Genomic DNA, 18,129 nt, shown 5'->3' with positions numbered 1-18,129 from the left:
AATGGTGAGGTGTGGATCGAAACATACATATTAATTAGTAGTTTTTGGGGGGGCAGAGAGAAAGGGATGAACAAGTCTGGCCAATGAACCCATAAGCCATTCATGGTTACAACCTCACACATCCTCCTAGAGCATCTGAGGAAGACCCAGGGTGTTGGTCCTTCATCTAGAACTAACAAAAAGTTGGGCGTGGTGGTGCACGCTTGTAATCTCAGTACTTGTGAGGCTGAAACAGGAGGATTGTGCAGGTCTGAAGTCAGCCTTAGCTTCTTAGGCTCTCAACAACTTAGTAAGACCCTGTTTTCAAATAAAATATAAAATAGGTCTGGGAGTGTAGCCTGGAGGTAGAAAGCTCCTGGGTTCCATCCCCAGTATCCCCCCACCCCCGGGAAAAAAAAAAACTAAAAATAGCAATTCAGAGGACCAGCTGCTCTAACTTTAGTCAATAAAAAGTCCACAGGCAAGTGATTTTGAAACCTCCCAAGTTTCATCAAAAAGAGGTCTTTCCAACTCTTAGCATATTAGCTTGGGATCCCCCCGCCCCACCGGCCCCGGCCCCGGCCCCACAGCAAGTTCTTTTCTGGCTTCTCAAAGTACTGAGCCAGGCAAAGCAGGTATGGAAGATGGGAATATAATGATTCTGCTCTGGCTCCTGCCCTCTGCACCTAGCCCAGGGAAGATCCAGAGTCAGGGGCTGAAGATCAGAAGGAAAGGCTTCAGTGAGGAGAAGGTGGCAGGTGAGGACAATTCTGTTCTAGGGCATGTCTCCTTAAATATACCAGGGAGCACAGGAAGGGAGAACTAGTGGACAGAAAGCAGAGCGGGCACCCTGCCAGCACAGGCAGGTCCTCTGCACAGAGCTATAACCCACATGTCCAGCAGTGGAATGAGGGGTGCCCTTGAATCCCAGCCAGGAAGTGAGGGAGAGAAGCAAAGATGGGAGGGAAAAAGTTACCCAAAAGTTATCTGCCTTGAGGGGTTGGTCAGAGGAGCCACTGGTGCAGGGACCTGGAAACTAGTGACTGCCTGTCACCCCTGTAGTGACAGGAACTCAGGCCAGCCAGAAGGGCTCCTGAAGGCACACCAGTTGGGATAGGGCAGACAGATAACTTGGGTAGGCCCAGATATCTGTAGAATTTTAAGTCTGGAAACTTAGAGGTCATCTTGGAAGCCAGCATGTCTCCACATACCTCACGACTCCCTGCTTTTGACAGGAATGGCAGAGAGATTGATTCAATATTTACTTTATTTGTGGTACTAGGGATCAAACCCAGGGACATTCTGCTATAACACCAGCCCTACTTTGTTTTTTATTTTGAAATAGGGTCTCACTACGTAGCTGAGGCTGTCCGTGAACCGTGATCCTCCTGTCTCAGCCTCCCGAACGCTGGGATTACAAGTGTGCACCACCATGCCCAGCTGAATTTGTGTTTTTTGGAGTATATAATTCCTATTTCTTCCTCCCCCCCTCCAGACATATAAACAACATAGACACAAGGTTGCTTATTTTTTTATCTGCTCTCCTGCCTAAAGGATAAGGTAGGTATGTATGCCTTTTCACTGTCCTTCACGGCTCCTCATTACTTTTTCAATGTTCAGATGTGGGTCAAGTCTGGCTATTAAACAAACACTGCTAACAGATAAGTTAAAGGACAACGTTTGATCACACCAGAGACCACCTTGTAGCCAAGAGATTTATTGGAGGGGCCGGTATGAAAGGAAGAGAGAGAGAGAGAGAGAGAGAGACAGACAGACAGACAGACAGACAGACAGAGGGGGAGAGAGAAAGAAGAATCCGGGAAGAGAGGGAGCATGTGCTGGGATCAGGGTTATATAGGGGCTTGGGGTTACAGATTGGGGGCTCATAGGCTAGGAGAAATGCCCTTTGAACTAATTGGCTAGAGTCCCATGGGAGGGGGTCGTGCGGCCAGGTAATTGGCTTGGGGTCAGCGGGGAATGTCCCTTTCACTGATTGGCCAAGGGCACCAGGAGGGGGCAGGTCTCCCAGGTAAGTGACCAGGTGCAGTCAGAGGGGGATGGTAGCTTAACTGGTCAGACCAGGGCCTTTCAGGAGACTTAGCTTATGGGGGGGGGGATCTGAAATAAGAACCGAATTCATCTAACAATAAGTAATGAGCCACTCACATAAGGTATGCACTAATAAAAATTTAATATAATAAAACAAACCAGAAAACAGCAATTTTTAAACCATTCACAATTAAAATGGAAAGAGACAAATTATAAGGCAGCCGTCTATGGAATGATTTCATGTGTACAAAGGATCCACAAAAAGTGACGTTAAAATCACCATTCAGGCCACTGAACCAAGGGACCGCGGTGTTATCGTCCCATGAGACTCCCAGTTAGTGGAAGATGCCACCGGGCAAAGATCAAAGCCAGTCTCCTTGTGTTATGCAACTGTGCTGGGCTAAGCACACCTAGAGAATTCTTAAGTGGTTGGCTAGTCCTCCCTCACAAGCTTCAAGTCTCCTTCAGGTGTTCTGAGGTGAACTGAGATGTCTCAGGTACAAAGAGGTTACATCCTTGTTTTTAATTTCAAAGCATCTCCAATAGAACTCTAGGAGATGAGAACCATTCTGTACTGGGCCCAAAAATAATTTTCTTTCTTTTTCTTTTTTTTAAGGTATTGGGGATTGAGCCCAGAAGTTCTCTACCAGCTCTTTTTACTTATTTTGAGATAGGGTCTTGCTAAGATGTCTAAGGCTGGCCTTGAACTTGTGATCCTCCTGCCTCCCGAGTCACTGGGATTGCAGGTGTGGGCCACTAGCCAGCTCTGAGCAGAAGTGCTCTGATGCAGGAGGAGTCCCCGGTAGAACAATTTCCAAGGTTCTCAACTTGCACTGCAGCTGTTTGGGATGAATGTGGTCATTATTCCCACTCCCCAGGGGCTCAGGGCTGAGAGTCAGGAGTGTTCTTTGGGGGCTTGTGCTACTGACATACAGTCCCGTGTTCAGTACCTAGCTACCATATGTCAGGGGCTAGTAAACTCCAATTGCTGGTGTGTCCTCTTAGTTCTAATCCTTGAAAAGGAGAGAAACTAGACAGTGACACTTGGAAGTAAGCTGGTAAAAACCACGTTTCCTCATTTCTACAAGAAACACCTCAAGGCAGCCACTCCCTTTCAAATTTGAATGAGCCAAATACCAGAACAAGCTAATTTGGCTGTTTTGAACTAGGAAATAAAGTAAAGGGGGAGGGGGAACCACACAGCCTCTGTAGGTAGTACCATTTTCAATTCTTTACATTCCAGTGCAGAAACTGCCTAAAAAAAGAGGATTCTGGCAGCAGGACACATAGGAAAACTGGATCAAACCTGCTTTGGTGACAGGGAAACCCATGAGTAGCTACCTGGGGAGGGAGTGAGGGGAATGGGTCAGCAGTAGTTTCCAACTTAACTTGCCATTTAAGAGACACTTGGGACCTGAAGAAAGGCCATCCCTACCAAGGAAAAGGACTCAAATTGCAACTAAGATGGACTTTGGTTATGAGGAGGAATAAACTGTGCCTTTCATCAACTGCATCTCTTTGGTAGCCAACAATCCCATCTGTAATCATGGCAACAACTTAATCATTGTCAATGTTTTCCCATGTGTTAAAGCAGTAAGGCATCCACACCTAAGAGGCAGTTTAAACAGGAGGAAAATGGCGGGGAATGGGGTGAAGGGTGAACACTGAGACGGCCTCCCAGGCCCTGCCTGCTGCAGGAGCAAGCCTCCAGCGAGGACGCCTCCGCCATGCTGGTTGAGTTCCTGCTGCCTCGAGATGCATTTGAGCCCTGTAAGATTCATATGGCTATTTTTGCCTGCTGACTAGGAGAGAAATGAGTAGTTCCTGAGGCAGCAGCTTTAGGATCTGGGAAAGCCCACAGGTTTTGAGAGCTTGTTAATAATGAGGTCTAGAGGGAAAGGCAAATTTGAAAGTTTGATGGTTCAATCCTTGCCAGAGTTCAAGGCCCTACCCAGCAAGATATTCTAGCCAAACTTTTAAGCATGATGGCAAGGCACTGCTGAAAGAGGCTTTGGCTAGCAGAACAGATTTCTGACCATTGCACACAAAATGACTATCTAAACCATACACAGAAACATACTATTTACTTGCTAAGTTTCTAAAGAGAATCACAGCAACCATATTTTCGAAGGACCAGACAAAAGCCCACACCTCTCCTAAGCCAGCTGTCACCATGTAATCAAGAGAATGACTCAGACTTTCCCTTCTGTACCTTCTCCCAGGTTTTAACATCCTATGCGATGGTTGCCAACCACTATACAAAACCCTATCCTACTTATGCTACGTTCTTCACTGTGGCCAGCAGAGGGCTCACGAGTTTAAGTCCACAGCTGCTGACCCAGTAACAAATTTAGGAAATAAAGAAGTCACTGGCATGCTGGCATAAGCCTCATATAAAACATTTTTACAAATGACTAAATCCACTGCCCTGAAGACACTAGTCTTGCTTCTCTCTTAATGTGTTTTGAAATGGTACAGAAAGTAAAAATAAATTAATAATACAGTATTATACACTTATTTGACAAACAGGATTTAGGCAAATTTTGGCAAACATGGAAAAATAACCTTAGTTTGTTAAGCACTTTTGCTGTCTTAGTTGTTTAATTTATCAGATTATTAGTGATTGTGTCAACTCACAGGAGAAGGTGATATTTTGAGGGCTTAACATTTGACAGAAAGGTAACTTCTTTGAAGGGATTCTAGAGACAGTCTTGTCTTTATTATCACAGTTCAAGAAGTGGTTGTCCTGATGAAAATTCATCTCACACAAATATTAACATCTCTACCAGCAGTATAGCAACAAACTGAGAAGGAGGGACTGGAGGGCGAAGTTAGGAGAAAAGCAAGGGGAAGATGAAGACACAGAGACATGATTTCATTGAGCTCTAAACCAACCGGCAGATGTCCCACTTAGGCTACAGCGAGTTCCTTCACACTAAAGGGGCTCATGTGAGCAGCACAGTGCTGCCCATGCTGGACAGGTGCTTAGCCAGAGGGACTGCTGACCTGCTAGAAGAAACACTTACAAAAAGAAAAAAATTTTGGTAGTCCAACTTTGAAAAGGGTTACTACAAAGATGTCAATAGTTATCCAAATTCACTTAAAATTTAGCAATCCTTAATTCTCCTTTGTGATTAGACTGTTCTTGAAGGAAAGCCTAGGTCCAAACCTAGTAGAGGCTGGCCTCTGTCTATATAATGTGCTGTAGGGAGGTATTCTGCAAAGGAAACTTGAAAGAAATGCTTCAAAACACCAGTCACACCTTTAGACACTCATCCCACTCAGCTGCTCCTCCGGATGGAGTGGCAGGCTGTGGCCAGAGAGGCAGGTGCACAGGAGGTGTTCAAGTCCCTCGAGAAGTTCCTTAATGGATATCTCTTTCAACATAAGGTCAGTTTTGATGTGTTTTGCCTTATTTTCCTTCCTCTAATCTAGTTAACTGCAATCACCTTTAGCATCTAAGACAGTGGGTGCTCTTACCTTCCATCCAGGCATGTGGCACAGATGCTAAAGCACCATTCATATGGTGAGAACCATGTTGAATTCAAGGAGTAAAGTGGCAGACCTCTAAACTAGGAAAGTTTAACCGTAATTATAGAACACTGTGTTTTCATAATTACTATTTCATTGTGAGTATGAAGTTCTCCACTTTTCCTTAAAACTAAATTCCATCTTCCCTGAGAATAGGGTTAAGAGAAACATCAAAACTCAATATGCCAAGGGCCCTTTAAAGACAATACAAGTCTGTACCTAATCACGATGTGCTGCTCCTACTCTAAAAGCGTTTCCATTACTCCAGGACTGAACCTCACCACCCTCCGGACTCTAGGATACAGGTGGAGATGGGCAAGGCGAGACAAGAGGCTGAGGAAGTGAGAAGCTGTCGTGTGCCGGCTGATCTCACTGGATGGCAAACGGCCCCAGACCGAGGCTGGAACCTGAACATTTAATGCTGGTGTCCGACTGATAGGATGAGCGGGATGAGGCAGCCCAGAACCAAGGCTGCCACCTCCAGGCGGCTGAGGCCTCTCCCTCCAGTGACGTCAGGCTTGTGACTGTGTCCTATTCCGCCTACCTCTGGGAGGACGTGGACTGTGGCAACATAAAGAAATGTCCCGGCAGAGAAAAGCATGGCCACTCCAGTGGCGTTGACCTCTGAAAGGGCTTCTTTACTGCTCTGCAAATTAAGAGAAAGGAAAGGTCAAGTAAAATCAGGGTTAGGAAGATGCAACTTAAAAAGCACTCATAATTCACATCTGGTGCTGCCTAAGACACTAGGGACATCATGAGATCAGAGCAGTTCAAAGTCATTTACAGGGAGCTTCCCAATAGGGGCTTAAGGTGAGCAGTGATATACACAATTTCTTTTTTTTATTTAAATGTATTATCAATTGAAAATCTCTATGTATTTATGGCTCACAAAGTGATACTGTGATTTATTAGTATAATGTGGACTATTTAAGTCAAGCTAATTAACATATCCATTTCCTCAAATTTATATTTTTTGTGACGAGAATGTGAAATTCCTCTTGGCAATTATGAAAGTTTCACTGTTATTAACTAAATTAATTACAATTGTTTTCAAAACAAACTTCAAGTTGAACATGACTTGCCTCTGTTGTTCTTGAGATGGAACAAAAATACATTAATGCAGATATTAAGTTTCTGACATAATTCACTTATTCTGCTAATATTTGTGTGTGGTACTGGAGATTGAACCCAAGGGTATTCTACCTCTGATCTACACCCCAACCCCTATTTTAGTTGTTGGTTTTTTTTTTTTTTTTTTTGGTGGTACTGGGGTTCCTGGAAGCCCTTCTACTTTCGGGTTACACTCCCAGACCTATTTTTATAATTTTTAATTTTTGGATACAGGGTGGCTTAAGCCAGCGAGGCTGGCCTCGAACCAGCACTATCCTCCTGTCTCCGCCTCCCAAGTGCAGGGATTACAAGTGTGCGCCACCATGCCCAACTTACTAGTTTTATTTTCAAAGAGAGGTCTCACTGAGTCACCGGGGGAGGGGGGCTCACCAACTTGCTGAGGCTAGCTTTGAATCTGAGATGCTCCTGTCTCAGCCTCCCAAGTACTGGGATTACAAGTGTGCGTCACCACACACAGCTTATTCTACTTTTAACAGTATCCTCTGTGCTATATGTTCCCAAAGTAGGTGACATAACACCTTGGGGGTGCTGGAATGAATATGGATATATAAAAGAACACAGATTCAAAACTGCATCGGTTTATTTGCTTAAAGAAGGTAGATTTCCAGGGGACACTGAGTAATTTTTTTTTCTTCTGAAAATGGGCAGTAAGCTCAATAAGATTGAGAACTGTGCTCTATATGCCAAGCTCTAGGCCTGGTGCCTGAGACACAGTGCTAGGCAAGATGCAGGGGCTGCCCTCACAGAGCTTAGAATGACCTTGTTTGCTATTCTTTATGCAAATAATTTCAACATTTTCTATAAAAAAGGACCCACAGGCTAAGATGACTAACTAAAAATTTAAGAAAAGAACCTGCCACAGATGCAGCATGTAATTCCACACTTCCAAAATTACCAGTATTTTCCTAGAAAAGTTCTAATGAAGTGACAGGGTCATACTTTATTTATTTGCTAATTTATTTGCTTATTTATTTATATTTTTATGGTACTAGGGATGGAACCCAGGGGCTTTCTACTTCTGGGCTACACTCCCAAACCTATTTTATACTTTATTTGGAAACAGGGTCTCACTAAGTTGCTGAGAGCCTCACTGAGTAGCTGAGGCTGGCTGCATGATCCTCCTGTCTCAGCCTCCCAAGGGCTGGGATTACAAGTGTGCACCACCACGCCCAGCCAGAGTCCCACTTCAAAAGTACTCTCTATTGTTCACTGAAATAAAAGGGGTTTAATAATGATTCACTTGTTAACAATTGATCAATACACCCTTGATTAACAGAAACTTAAACATTTTTTAACCATCTCATTTTTCTTTAGTGCCTTTTGACACAGGTTTTACTGTATTAAAAACTGAATCACTGACACTCAGAAAAATCAATTACCTTCAGAGAGGGTGCGAGGGAGAGCAGTTCCCCTGACCTAAACCTGAGTCAGTCTGGTTCTAACATTTTCCTCCTATAGCCTGCAGCTGACATTCAGATACAATAGGGGGGGGCTGCCACTAAGCACTGTGGCCCAGGTGAACAGAATTGTAGGGCCAGGAAAGGTCAGCTTGGACATGGAAGAATGCTCGGGCTCCAGACAGACAAACATGTGTCACTTCAGGTCTGCAGCTGTGCCCAGTGATGAAGAACTAGCTATTTACTACTTGGTGATACGAGAGCTGGGAGTGGAGGCGTCTGAGTCTTAGCTGAATGCAGCTCCCTCTGCTCGCCCGCTACTTCAGAGCTGCCACCTGGTGCAACACACGGGCTTCACGGGCCCACTGCTATTAATTAGGGATGGCTGTGATTTGCTGTGTATCTGGTAAATAAAATAAGGCTGGTTGAGTTATATTATCTTAAATACTGACATTTCATCATGTCTGTGCAAATATTCTTAGAATAAACGAACATTTCAAATTAAGTGAATAAAGAAATGTTAAACTTATAAAGAGGACTGGCTGAGAAGTAAGACATTTAGCTTGTGCAGGTTTTTACTCTTAATTTTCTGTTTGTTTTGATCCAATTTTCATATTTAGTTTAGGAAGGTAGTTGAAAATTCTGACATGAGAACTTGAGTTCTAGGAGATCACAGTAGGAACAGACTCCTGTGTAGACAAGCTGGGAATGAGGGGCCTTACCTTACTTAGTCCCAAGTATGTCACCATGGACATAACTGGTGCTGCCAGCGCAAAGACCAGCAGGTGCTTTCTGATTCGATTCCGCTCTAGGCCTGCATGCATTAAGAAGGAAACCAGCCCAAAAGCTGCTGGTGCCTGGAAATGAAGAAGGAGCCCTTATCATCACTGATGAAATGTGGACTGCTTCTATATCAAGAAGTACATGTCACTTGACTAGGAAGTCTCATACCAAAAGCCCAGGCAGAGCACCAAGACTGAGCTCTGCCTTTTAAGAATTAATGTTCTAAGCTAAGATCCTATTTCTGTGTGTGTTTCTTGGATAGTAGGAAACAGAAGCCATCGAGGAAAAATACTTATGAACAGAATTCTGTGAAATACAGAAACCTATGGAGAATGATGTAACAGTTTGTGTATATGACCACAAAACAAAGTCTTTCAATATAAGTTTAAGAAAATGATAGCAAAAATATAGCTACTTTTAAATAGATTTATTGAATTCTCCAAAATGCGCCAGGCGTGGTGGTGCACGCTTGTAATCCCAGTATTGGGAGGCTGAGAAAGGAGGATCACGCAGGTTTGAAGCCAGCCTCAGCTTCTTAGTGAGACTCTCAGCAACTTAATGAGACCCTGTTTCCAAATAAAATATAAAAAGGTCTGGGGTGTACCCCGGAGGTAGAAAGCCCCTGGGTTCCATCCCAAGTGCCACAAAAAAAAAGGAAGAAAAAAGAAAAAAAAATCTCCAAAATGAGTAACAATTAGGAAACTAAAAATATTTTACCATTGCAGAAAAACCATTAAGGACCAATAGAAGATTTAATTATGCATAAACTCAATACCCAATCTTGGCTTACCTTATGTAGCATTATCGCCACAAACACAATCAACTGGACACTAGTCTGTGAAGTAGAAGCTGCTGCTCCCAAAGCCACACCATCAGCTATGTTTAGAGACAATAAAACATAAAATGCTAGAGACAATATCAACAACAGTATAGTAGCTGAATGTGAGGACTTCAGAGCCAGGCAGAACTGGATTTGACTGTGGGAAGGTTACTTAAACTTTCTGAACTTCAGTCTTCTCATCTTCAAAATGGCTTCAAAAAGCATGTTTTTCTTGGGCTTTTCATGAGGATTAAGTGAGAAAACATATGTAAAGAGCTTAGCATCTGGCCCAGAGTATTCAATATTTTAGTTATTTTTGCTGTTAAAGTAAAAAGTATGAAGCTCAAAAATACATTGAGTAATCAAATATAATATAATAAATATAATAACAGAAATGCAAAGAAAGCCAGGCATGGTGGCACATGATTGAACCCAAGGGCATTCTACCTCTGAGCTATACCTCCAGCCCTATTTAAAATGGGGTCTCACTCAGTTGTGGAGGGCCTTACTAAATTGCTGAGGCTGCCATGAACCTGCGATCTTCCTGTCTCAGCCTCCCAAGTGCTGGGATTACAGGCATGTGCCATCATGCCTGGTTGGCAAATTTCTTAAGAGTCAGACAGTAATTATTTTAGGTTTTATGGGTCATTTAATCTCTGTATCTACTCAACCCTGTCTCTGTTGTACAAAAGCTACCACAGATAATACATAATTACATGGGCATGGATATGTTCTAATACTTTCTTTATAATTATATAATTTTCATGTGCCACAAAATATTTTTTTTAATTACTAAAAATATCAAAACCATTCTTGGCTTGCAAACCTAATACCACATACATCAGGATGTGTGCTTGTGCTGAAAGACTTCATCAAAGCCATCCCCTTCCTGAGCTGTCCAAGAGCACTCAGGGTGGATGATCTCAGTAAATGCTCAGCCCTCCCCTGGGTGACAGGCAGGAATGAGGTCCCATGGCAATCCAGCCCTACCTGCTGCATGGACGACCAGCCCCAGCGTGGTGGTGATTTTGGAACTGCTAGGCCTTGCTGTTTCTGGATCTGCCAGGAAAATGAGAAGGGCAGCATTGAGCAATGTGACACAGAGACTGTTCCAACATTGGTCTGGACTTGGACAAAGTTTTTGAAAGCTCTTAAGATGGTAGATTATTACTGTCCTATTATCTTTTTTCTTTCTGCTACAAAGACCTAGAATGTTCCCCTGTACTGAAGAGGTAGGTGGGAGGTAACTCTTCAATTGACTCAGCCTTCCCATCAGACAAATTGCTGAAATGTGTAACACTCAACTGTATCACCTTCCTCACACTCCTTGACCCCCACGGTTCCCCCCAAAGTGCTCTACAGCCTTGGATGCTTCTTTCTAGGCCTATCTAATCACCACAGTTTACCTCTTCCTCTTCCCTGCCTACTGCAATTTTGTTTTCATTCTGACATCTGTCATGTTTACCTTCCTATACTTTATTGCCACCACCCTAACCTAAATTTTCATAAACTCAAACCTAAATTTGCAATAGGCTCTCACTGGCTTTCCCTACTCATTTTCCCTTCATCAAATTCATCTCACATGGTCAAATCAGAATCATCTTTTGGGCTGGGCATTGTAGTGCACGCCGGTAATCCCAATACTTGGGAGGCTGAGACAGGAGGATCACAGGTTCATGGTGGCCAGTCTCAGCAACTTCCTGAGGCCCTCTGCAACTTAATGATACCCTGTTTCAACAACAACAACACAGAAAAACAAAATAAACAACAACAAAAAAAACCCAGCAGGGCTGGGAGTGTGGCTTGGAGGTACAATGCCCAGTACCCCCTCCCACATCTTTTGAAAATGACACTTGGGCTGTGTTTGGTTAACTAGTTAAGAGCCTGCTGTTTTTCAAAATGAGTTGCTTTATCAAGTAGGTTCTTATGCCATTTATCAACTGATGACATGGTATCTCTCACTGTCCAGACCACTTAAATAAACTCCTTTAACACCCTCTACCAAAATATTCTCATTCTCCTTTCACCGACTCTCCTTACCTCTAATTCTTGGTATGTACTAAACTTCTCAGCTTGTCAACCCCAAACCTAGACATCATTCCAAATGTAATTCTAAGTCTGCCTCCTTCAAGAAAGGATTTTTAAAAAGCCAGGCATGCTGGTGCACACTTGTAATCCCAGTACTTGGGAGGCTGAGACAGGAGAATTACAGGTTCAAAGCCTGCTCAGTGAAGCTTAGCAAGACTCTGTTTTCAAATAAATAAAATAGGGTTGGTTAAAAAAAGAAAGAAAGAAAAAGCGGGGCACGGTGGCACATGCTTGTAATCCCAGCATTTGGGAGGCTGAGACAAGATTGAGGTTCACAGACAGCCTCAGGTACTTAGTGAGGCCCTTTGCAATTTAGTGAGACCCTGTTTCAAAATAAAGAATAATAAAAAAGGAAGAAATAAAAAAAAAAGAATTCCAGCTGAAAACAACTGTCCTGTGACTTCAACCTGAAATCTGATGTACCCTAGACCCACATGCTACTTCAGAGGTTCTTCTGGAATCCCTCTCTACCTCACACACAGAAAATTATTTTCATTAACCAATAAAGGAATACATTTTCTTCTTTCTTTCTTAACTCCTCTCACAGAATGTGGCAGGGCACTGGGCACCCAACGGTTGCTTAATAAGTTCTTATTGGAGGGTGAAAATTAAGTATCTCTAGGGCATGAAGAAGTTACTGCTATTATAGGAAACATTTGAGTAAAGAAACAATGCCCAAATGATATGTTAAAAGATAGGGCATCAAAATGCCAAGTGAAAAGAAAAGTGGATACTAGTCAAATAAACTGCAAGGAGTTTAACCTGAGGAGCCCAGCAGACAGGACGGTTTACAAAGAAAGAATATGAGTAATGGAGCATGTTAGCTTCTACGAATAAATTTTATCCTCCTTCCTTTAAAACACTGCAAGGAAGGGATGCCAAAGCCAAAAATCACTCTAAGGCAAAAATATTTAATATTGCCCCTAACTAACTAGGAAGAACAGTCCTATTACTCTGTGTAATAAGCTCCTTTTGTCCTTTATATATAACATAGTAATTAAGGCTTTAAATTAAAACACAATTTTTATAAATCTAGGAAAAGACAGGACTTTAGTAAAAAGTTAATAAATGAATTAACTTTTATTGATATTTAATAATACATAAAACCTTGCAGAGAAAGAATCTATAAAACCATGTCATGGAACACATGAAAGCCAGCAAAAACAGTGACCGGAAAAATAAACGAACAAGAAACGGAGGAACACATACTGCACTTAATTCCTTGTATAAGATCAATGGCACTGCTGTACCTATATATTTGATATAAAAATTAAAAAACTCCTTTTTACTTGGGAGGCTGAGATGGGAGGATTCAGGTTAAAGGACAGCCTTAGCAAGTGGTGAAACTCTCACCAACCTAGTGACACCCTGTTTCAAAATAAAAATAAAATAGGGCTGAGGGTATAGCTTGGACACAGAATGCCCCTGGGTTCAATCCACAGTGCCAGAAAAGAAAATTCCTTTTGTTGCAAAGTAGCACAGACCTAACCCTATTCAGTCCCAGCTTAGGTCTCTCTAGGGCCTCCCAGCAGTCTTCCTATCAGCTGCAGCGTTGCCATCTGGCAGACAGCAGCCCCGACTTCCATCACCACCTTCTCCTGTCACCTGGGTGCCAGTCTCTGTCCAATGGCCTCAACAGGATTTCAAAGCGTAACTACCAGTTGACGGTACCTTTTCAAGCTTGGCAAGAACCACAGACAAAAGTCTCATAGAGACCAGAGTCCATAGCCCGAGAGCTGGGACCGGCTCGTGGACCTCCTTGGTGTGGTGAAGGGTCCCCTCCCGTAAGGCACACAGGCACCTCTTCCCTGGCCCACCTGGGTGCCAGCATGAACACAGGGCCTGCCATTTCTTGATCCCGCAGTGTCCTGACAACTTCCCACTGAGGCTCTGCAGCTGTAGCCGAGGGGCTCAGCAGAATGTCAAGGCTGCCTCAGCGTCAGCACTGCCAAGGCCACATTTGCCCCTCACTTCTGGGTCTAGAGTTTAAGTAGAAACTGACAAAAAGCACAAGAAAGATGCCATGGAAGCCACTGTGGGCAGCTATATAATACAGCCAAGTCAGATATCACCCAACAGAGGGTGTTTCTCATTTGTTATTTGAACTAAAGCCCAAGAATAAAACCATTTTTATTCACCTTTCCAAGATAGATTTTATTTTTTAAGATGTCTATGATTTTTTAAAAGAAATAGTGAATGCAAGGAAAGTAAAAAACCTTTCTAGATCAAGGTTTTGTTTTTTTTTTTTTACTGTATTGTTTAAACTTAGCACCTTGAATTTTGTTTGTTTATTTTCTTTGGTGTTGAAGATTGATGCCAGAGCTGGTGCATGCTAAGCATGTGCTCTAACCACGGGGCTACATTTCCAGCCCTACCATGATTTTTAAAAACATCTTTATTTATAAATAATTGTAAATGTTCAGAAAAGTTACAAGAATAATTAAAAGCATGTTCACACACCCTTCTCTTAGCCTAACCTACTGTCTAACACTGTGTCCTGTGTGCTGCACCGCTTATATTCAGGTTCTGTGTATACACATAAATCCTGTCTGTATCCCTTGAGTTAAGCTGGACACATCATACCCTTCTACCCCACAGATACTTCAATGTGTATTTCCTAAGAGAAAGGATATTAATACCGACTTCAGTAAATTCAACATTGACCCCTTTTTCCAATTTCTCTTGCATATTCCAATGTGTTGATTGCACAACAGTGTCCTTCAGAACACTCTTCCTTTCCAGGAAGGAGCCAGGTGAGGACTGCACTTTGACACTGAGATTTCTGGAGAATACGTTTCCCTCTTTGCACCTCTCTTGTTTTTAGTAGGATGCCCTTCCTTTCAGGTTAGTCTGATGCATCTTTGGATTACATGTTCTTGGATGGAATATGTCACAGGTGCAGCTTCTCACAGTATGGCACCTGAAGGTGCAGGCATGTGCATGTTTTCTTATTTTTCCTTCTTTCTTAGACAAACAGCATATGCTAGATGCTCATTTACATTTTGCTTTTTTTTCCATTTACTATATCTACCGAAAAGCCAGGTATGGTGGCACACAACCTTGATCCCATTACTTAGGAGGCTGAGACAGGAAGATCACAGGTTTGAGGACAGCCTAAGCAACTTAGTGAGGCCCTCAGCCACTAAGTGAGACCCTGTTTCAAAAATAAATAAATAAATAAATAAAATAGGGCTGAGGGGGGTAGCTCAGTGACAGACTCCCCTGGGTTTGATCCCTAGTACTATGAAACAAAACAAAAATGTGACTTTTTTATAGCTACACAGTACTCCATTATATGTACATACCATAGTTCATTCTACTGATCTCCATGATTAGACACGTAAGTAGTTTCAGATATTTCAAGATAATAAGTAATGCAACACTGAATAATCTTGTGCATATATACTTTTATATTGGAGTTGTATTATCAGGGTAAACTCCTAGAAGTGAGATTTGGAGGATGAAGGATAGATACATATGTAGTTGTGTTAGAGACTGCCAAATTCTTTTCCACACGTGTATCGCTTTGCAGTCCCACCTATGGTAAATGAAAACCTGGGTTTTGTTTTTGTTTTTGGTTTTTTTTGCAGGTCTGGGGATGGAACCTAGAGGCATTTAACTTCCAAGCTACACCCCCTGCCCTATTTTTTATTCTTTACTTTGAAACAGTGTCTCACTAAGTTGCAGAGGGCTTCACTAAGTAGCTGAGGCTGTCCATGAACTGTGACCCTCTGGTCTCAGCTTCCCAAATGCTGGGATTACAAGCATGTGCTACCACACCCAGCTAAATGAGAACCTGTTTTAACCATAGTTTTGCCAGATGGGTGTACTGTCGAAATCTTGAGATTTCGCCTATCTTCCGTGCGTGAAATGGTATCTCAGCATAGTTTCGATACACATTCCTTTTAAGTGAAATTGAACATCTTTTCATAAATCTAAGAGACATCTCCTCCCACCCCCAGTACCGGGGACGGAACCCATGGGCATTCTACTTCTGAGCTACAACCCCAGCCTTATTTTTTATTCTTTAATTTAAATCAAGGTCTCACTGAATTGCAAAGGACCTCACTAAGTAGCTGAGGCTGTCTGTGAACCTGTAATCCTGTCTCAGCCTCTCAAATACTGGGATTAAAAGTGTGGGCCACTGTGAATTATCTGTTCATATCTAGCTGGGGTTTTTTGTTTTGTTTTGTTTTGTTTTGTTTTTTTGTAGAACAAGGATTCTTGGCCTGGGGTCCTAAAAGGAAAAATGAGTATAACTGAGGAAGTTCAGTAACTTTAATTTGGAAAAAAAACTGTATTTTTCTTCTACTAATTTTAATTGAAATTTAGAATTTTAATCATGAAGACAATACACCACAAGTGGTACTATCCATACAATCTACATTTCACGGCCAATACAAATCAAATAAGTTGATAATATTTTACAGTTGTAAATAATTTAGTTATTGTCTTGATTCACCATTACTTTAAATTAAGGACTTACCAACTGTTGCCCACATTGAATGATTATAGTTTTCCTGTCTGCAGATGCTCAAGGGATAAAGGTTGGGAACTATCAAGTAGCACCTATAGTTATTCTGTCACCAAAAGGTAGAAGGCATAGGATTTCCCACTAGTATTTCATGTCTCCAAAATTCTTTATTAACATATATGAAAAGAAACATCTAAAGCCAGGCATGGTGGCACATGCCAATAATCCCAGTACTTGGGAGGCAGAGACAGGAAGATCACAGCTTGAGATCAGTCTCAGCAACTTATCAAGACTCTGTTTAAAAAGAAAAAAAATAATAAATTAAATGGGTCTGGGTGTAGCTCAGAGGTAGAAGGCCCCTGGGTTCAACCCCTAGCCAGTAAGTCAGTCAGTCTGTCTGCCTGTCTGTCTGCCTGTCTGTCTGTCTGCCTGCCTGCCTGTCTGTCTGTCTGTCTGTCTGTCTGTCTGTCTGTCTGTCTCTCTCTCTCTCTCTCTCTCTCTCTCTCTCTCTCTCTCTCTCTCACACACACACACACACACACACACACACACACACTTGCTCGCACCTATATGTAAAGTCTTAGTGAATTCTACTTGTCCTTGAGAGGCCTATCTTTCTGAAAGCATGTTTAGGTACATTTGTGAGAAAAGATGTATGAACCACATTTTTTTTTGTTGTGGTGCTGGGAATTGAAACCCAGGGAAAGTTTACCTCTGAGCTACACCCCTGGCCCCATTTTGTTTATTTTACTTTATATTTGGAAACAGGGTCTCAATAAGTTGATGTGAGTCTCACTGAGTTACTGAGGCTGGTTTCAAACCTGCAACCCTCCTGTCTCAACATCCCAAGTACTGGGATTACAAGCGTGAGCCACCATGCCCGGCTTGTATTCTCATTTTAATGTACAGATAATGAAGATACACATAGCTATTTTATAAAGTTGTTTTAATGTTTTTGGTCACTATATTTCAACATAGTTGATTTTCTCTGTAATTTTATTTTATGTACTATGCTTTATTCATTTAAAAATATTCTAATAGAGAGTTCACAGGTTTATATTATTATTATTATTATTATTATTATTATTATTATTATTATTATTATTTTGGCACTGGGGATTGAGCCCAGGATGTTCTACCACTGAGATACATACCCAGCACTTTTTAACTTTCTATTTTGAAACAGAGTCTCACTAAATTGCCCAGGCTGACCTGTAAACTGGGGTTCTCCTCTCTCCCAAGTACTGGGATTACAAGTGTGCCCGCCTTGCCTGGCTAAGTCTACAGGATTTAAACTGCCTAAGGACTCCACAGCATAAAGGAAGTTAAGAACCTCTGCCCTAGACTCTCAATGAAATGCGACAGCTTTAAGATCAGCAGGGTAATAAAATCAATAAACACTTCCTAGTGTCAGGTCACCATTCACTAGGCCTGCAACTAATAAACTGTTCCTTGGCACCTGAGCTAGACAAGAGTTTGAGCACTTGAATAAGGCCATGTATACAGACTAAGGATTCAACTGTTTATAAATTTCTAAAGTGCAAATGTGTTGCACTGCCCAGAAAGCCTTGCAGCCACTCACCTTCAGCAGAATGCACATGGGAGCTGCCGATCTGGTCCACCAGCAACATGAAAACGAAGCCCAGTACAAGGGATACACCAATGTAGGCATGCAGCTGTGTGTGGTCGTGGCTGTGTTCGTGTTCATGGACAACTGAGATTTCTGCTGCTTTGTCTGACGCAATCACATTCTGTGTTTCACTGGCTTGATGGTGTTTCCCTAGAGCAAAGTAAACCATAATGAGGAAATGTTTTCCCTTAAAAATATTTGCATGTAGAAGTTTGCATTCTTTTGTAGCTTAAGTTCTACTTACTTT

General features: G+C 42.2%; 1 protein-coding gene across 3 annotated transcripts in view; it reads right to left on the bottom strand.

The window, feature by feature from the left end:
* Positions 1-5,974: 5,974 nt before the first annotated feature.
* Positions 5,975-18,129, bottom strand: part of SLC39A9 (solute carrier family 39 member 9) — a gene marked incomplete at both ends in the record, with an annotated part of 53,831 nt that continues 41,676 nt past the window's right edge. The window contains 5 exons of one of the 3 annotated variants that reach the window (XM_080708248.1): positions 5,975-6,205; positions 8,810-8,944; positions 9,661-9,746; positions 10,681-10,749; positions 17,835-18,032. In XM_080708248.1, coding sequence (XP_080564374.1) covers positions 5,975-6,205; positions 8,810-8,944; positions 9,661-9,746; positions 10,681-10,749; positions 17,835-18,032 — 719 coding nt within the window. The remainder of the gene's footprint in view (positions 6,206-8,809; positions 8,945-9,660; positions 9,747-10,680; positions 10,750-17,834; positions 18,033-18,129) is intronic. The other 2 variants (XM_080708246.1, XM_080708247.1) reach the window with 2 other exon arrangements.

This window comes from Muscardinus avellanarius, assembly GCF_963383645.1.
Source record: "Muscardinus avellanarius genome assembly, chromosome: 12".
In the NCBI taxonomy this organism is placed as follows: Eukaryota; Metazoa; Chordata; class Mammalia; order Rodentia; family Gliridae; genus Muscardinus; species Muscardinus avellanarius.
Note: the sequence above shows the minus strand (reverse complement) of the source record. Positions and strands in the feature narration are given on the sequence as shown.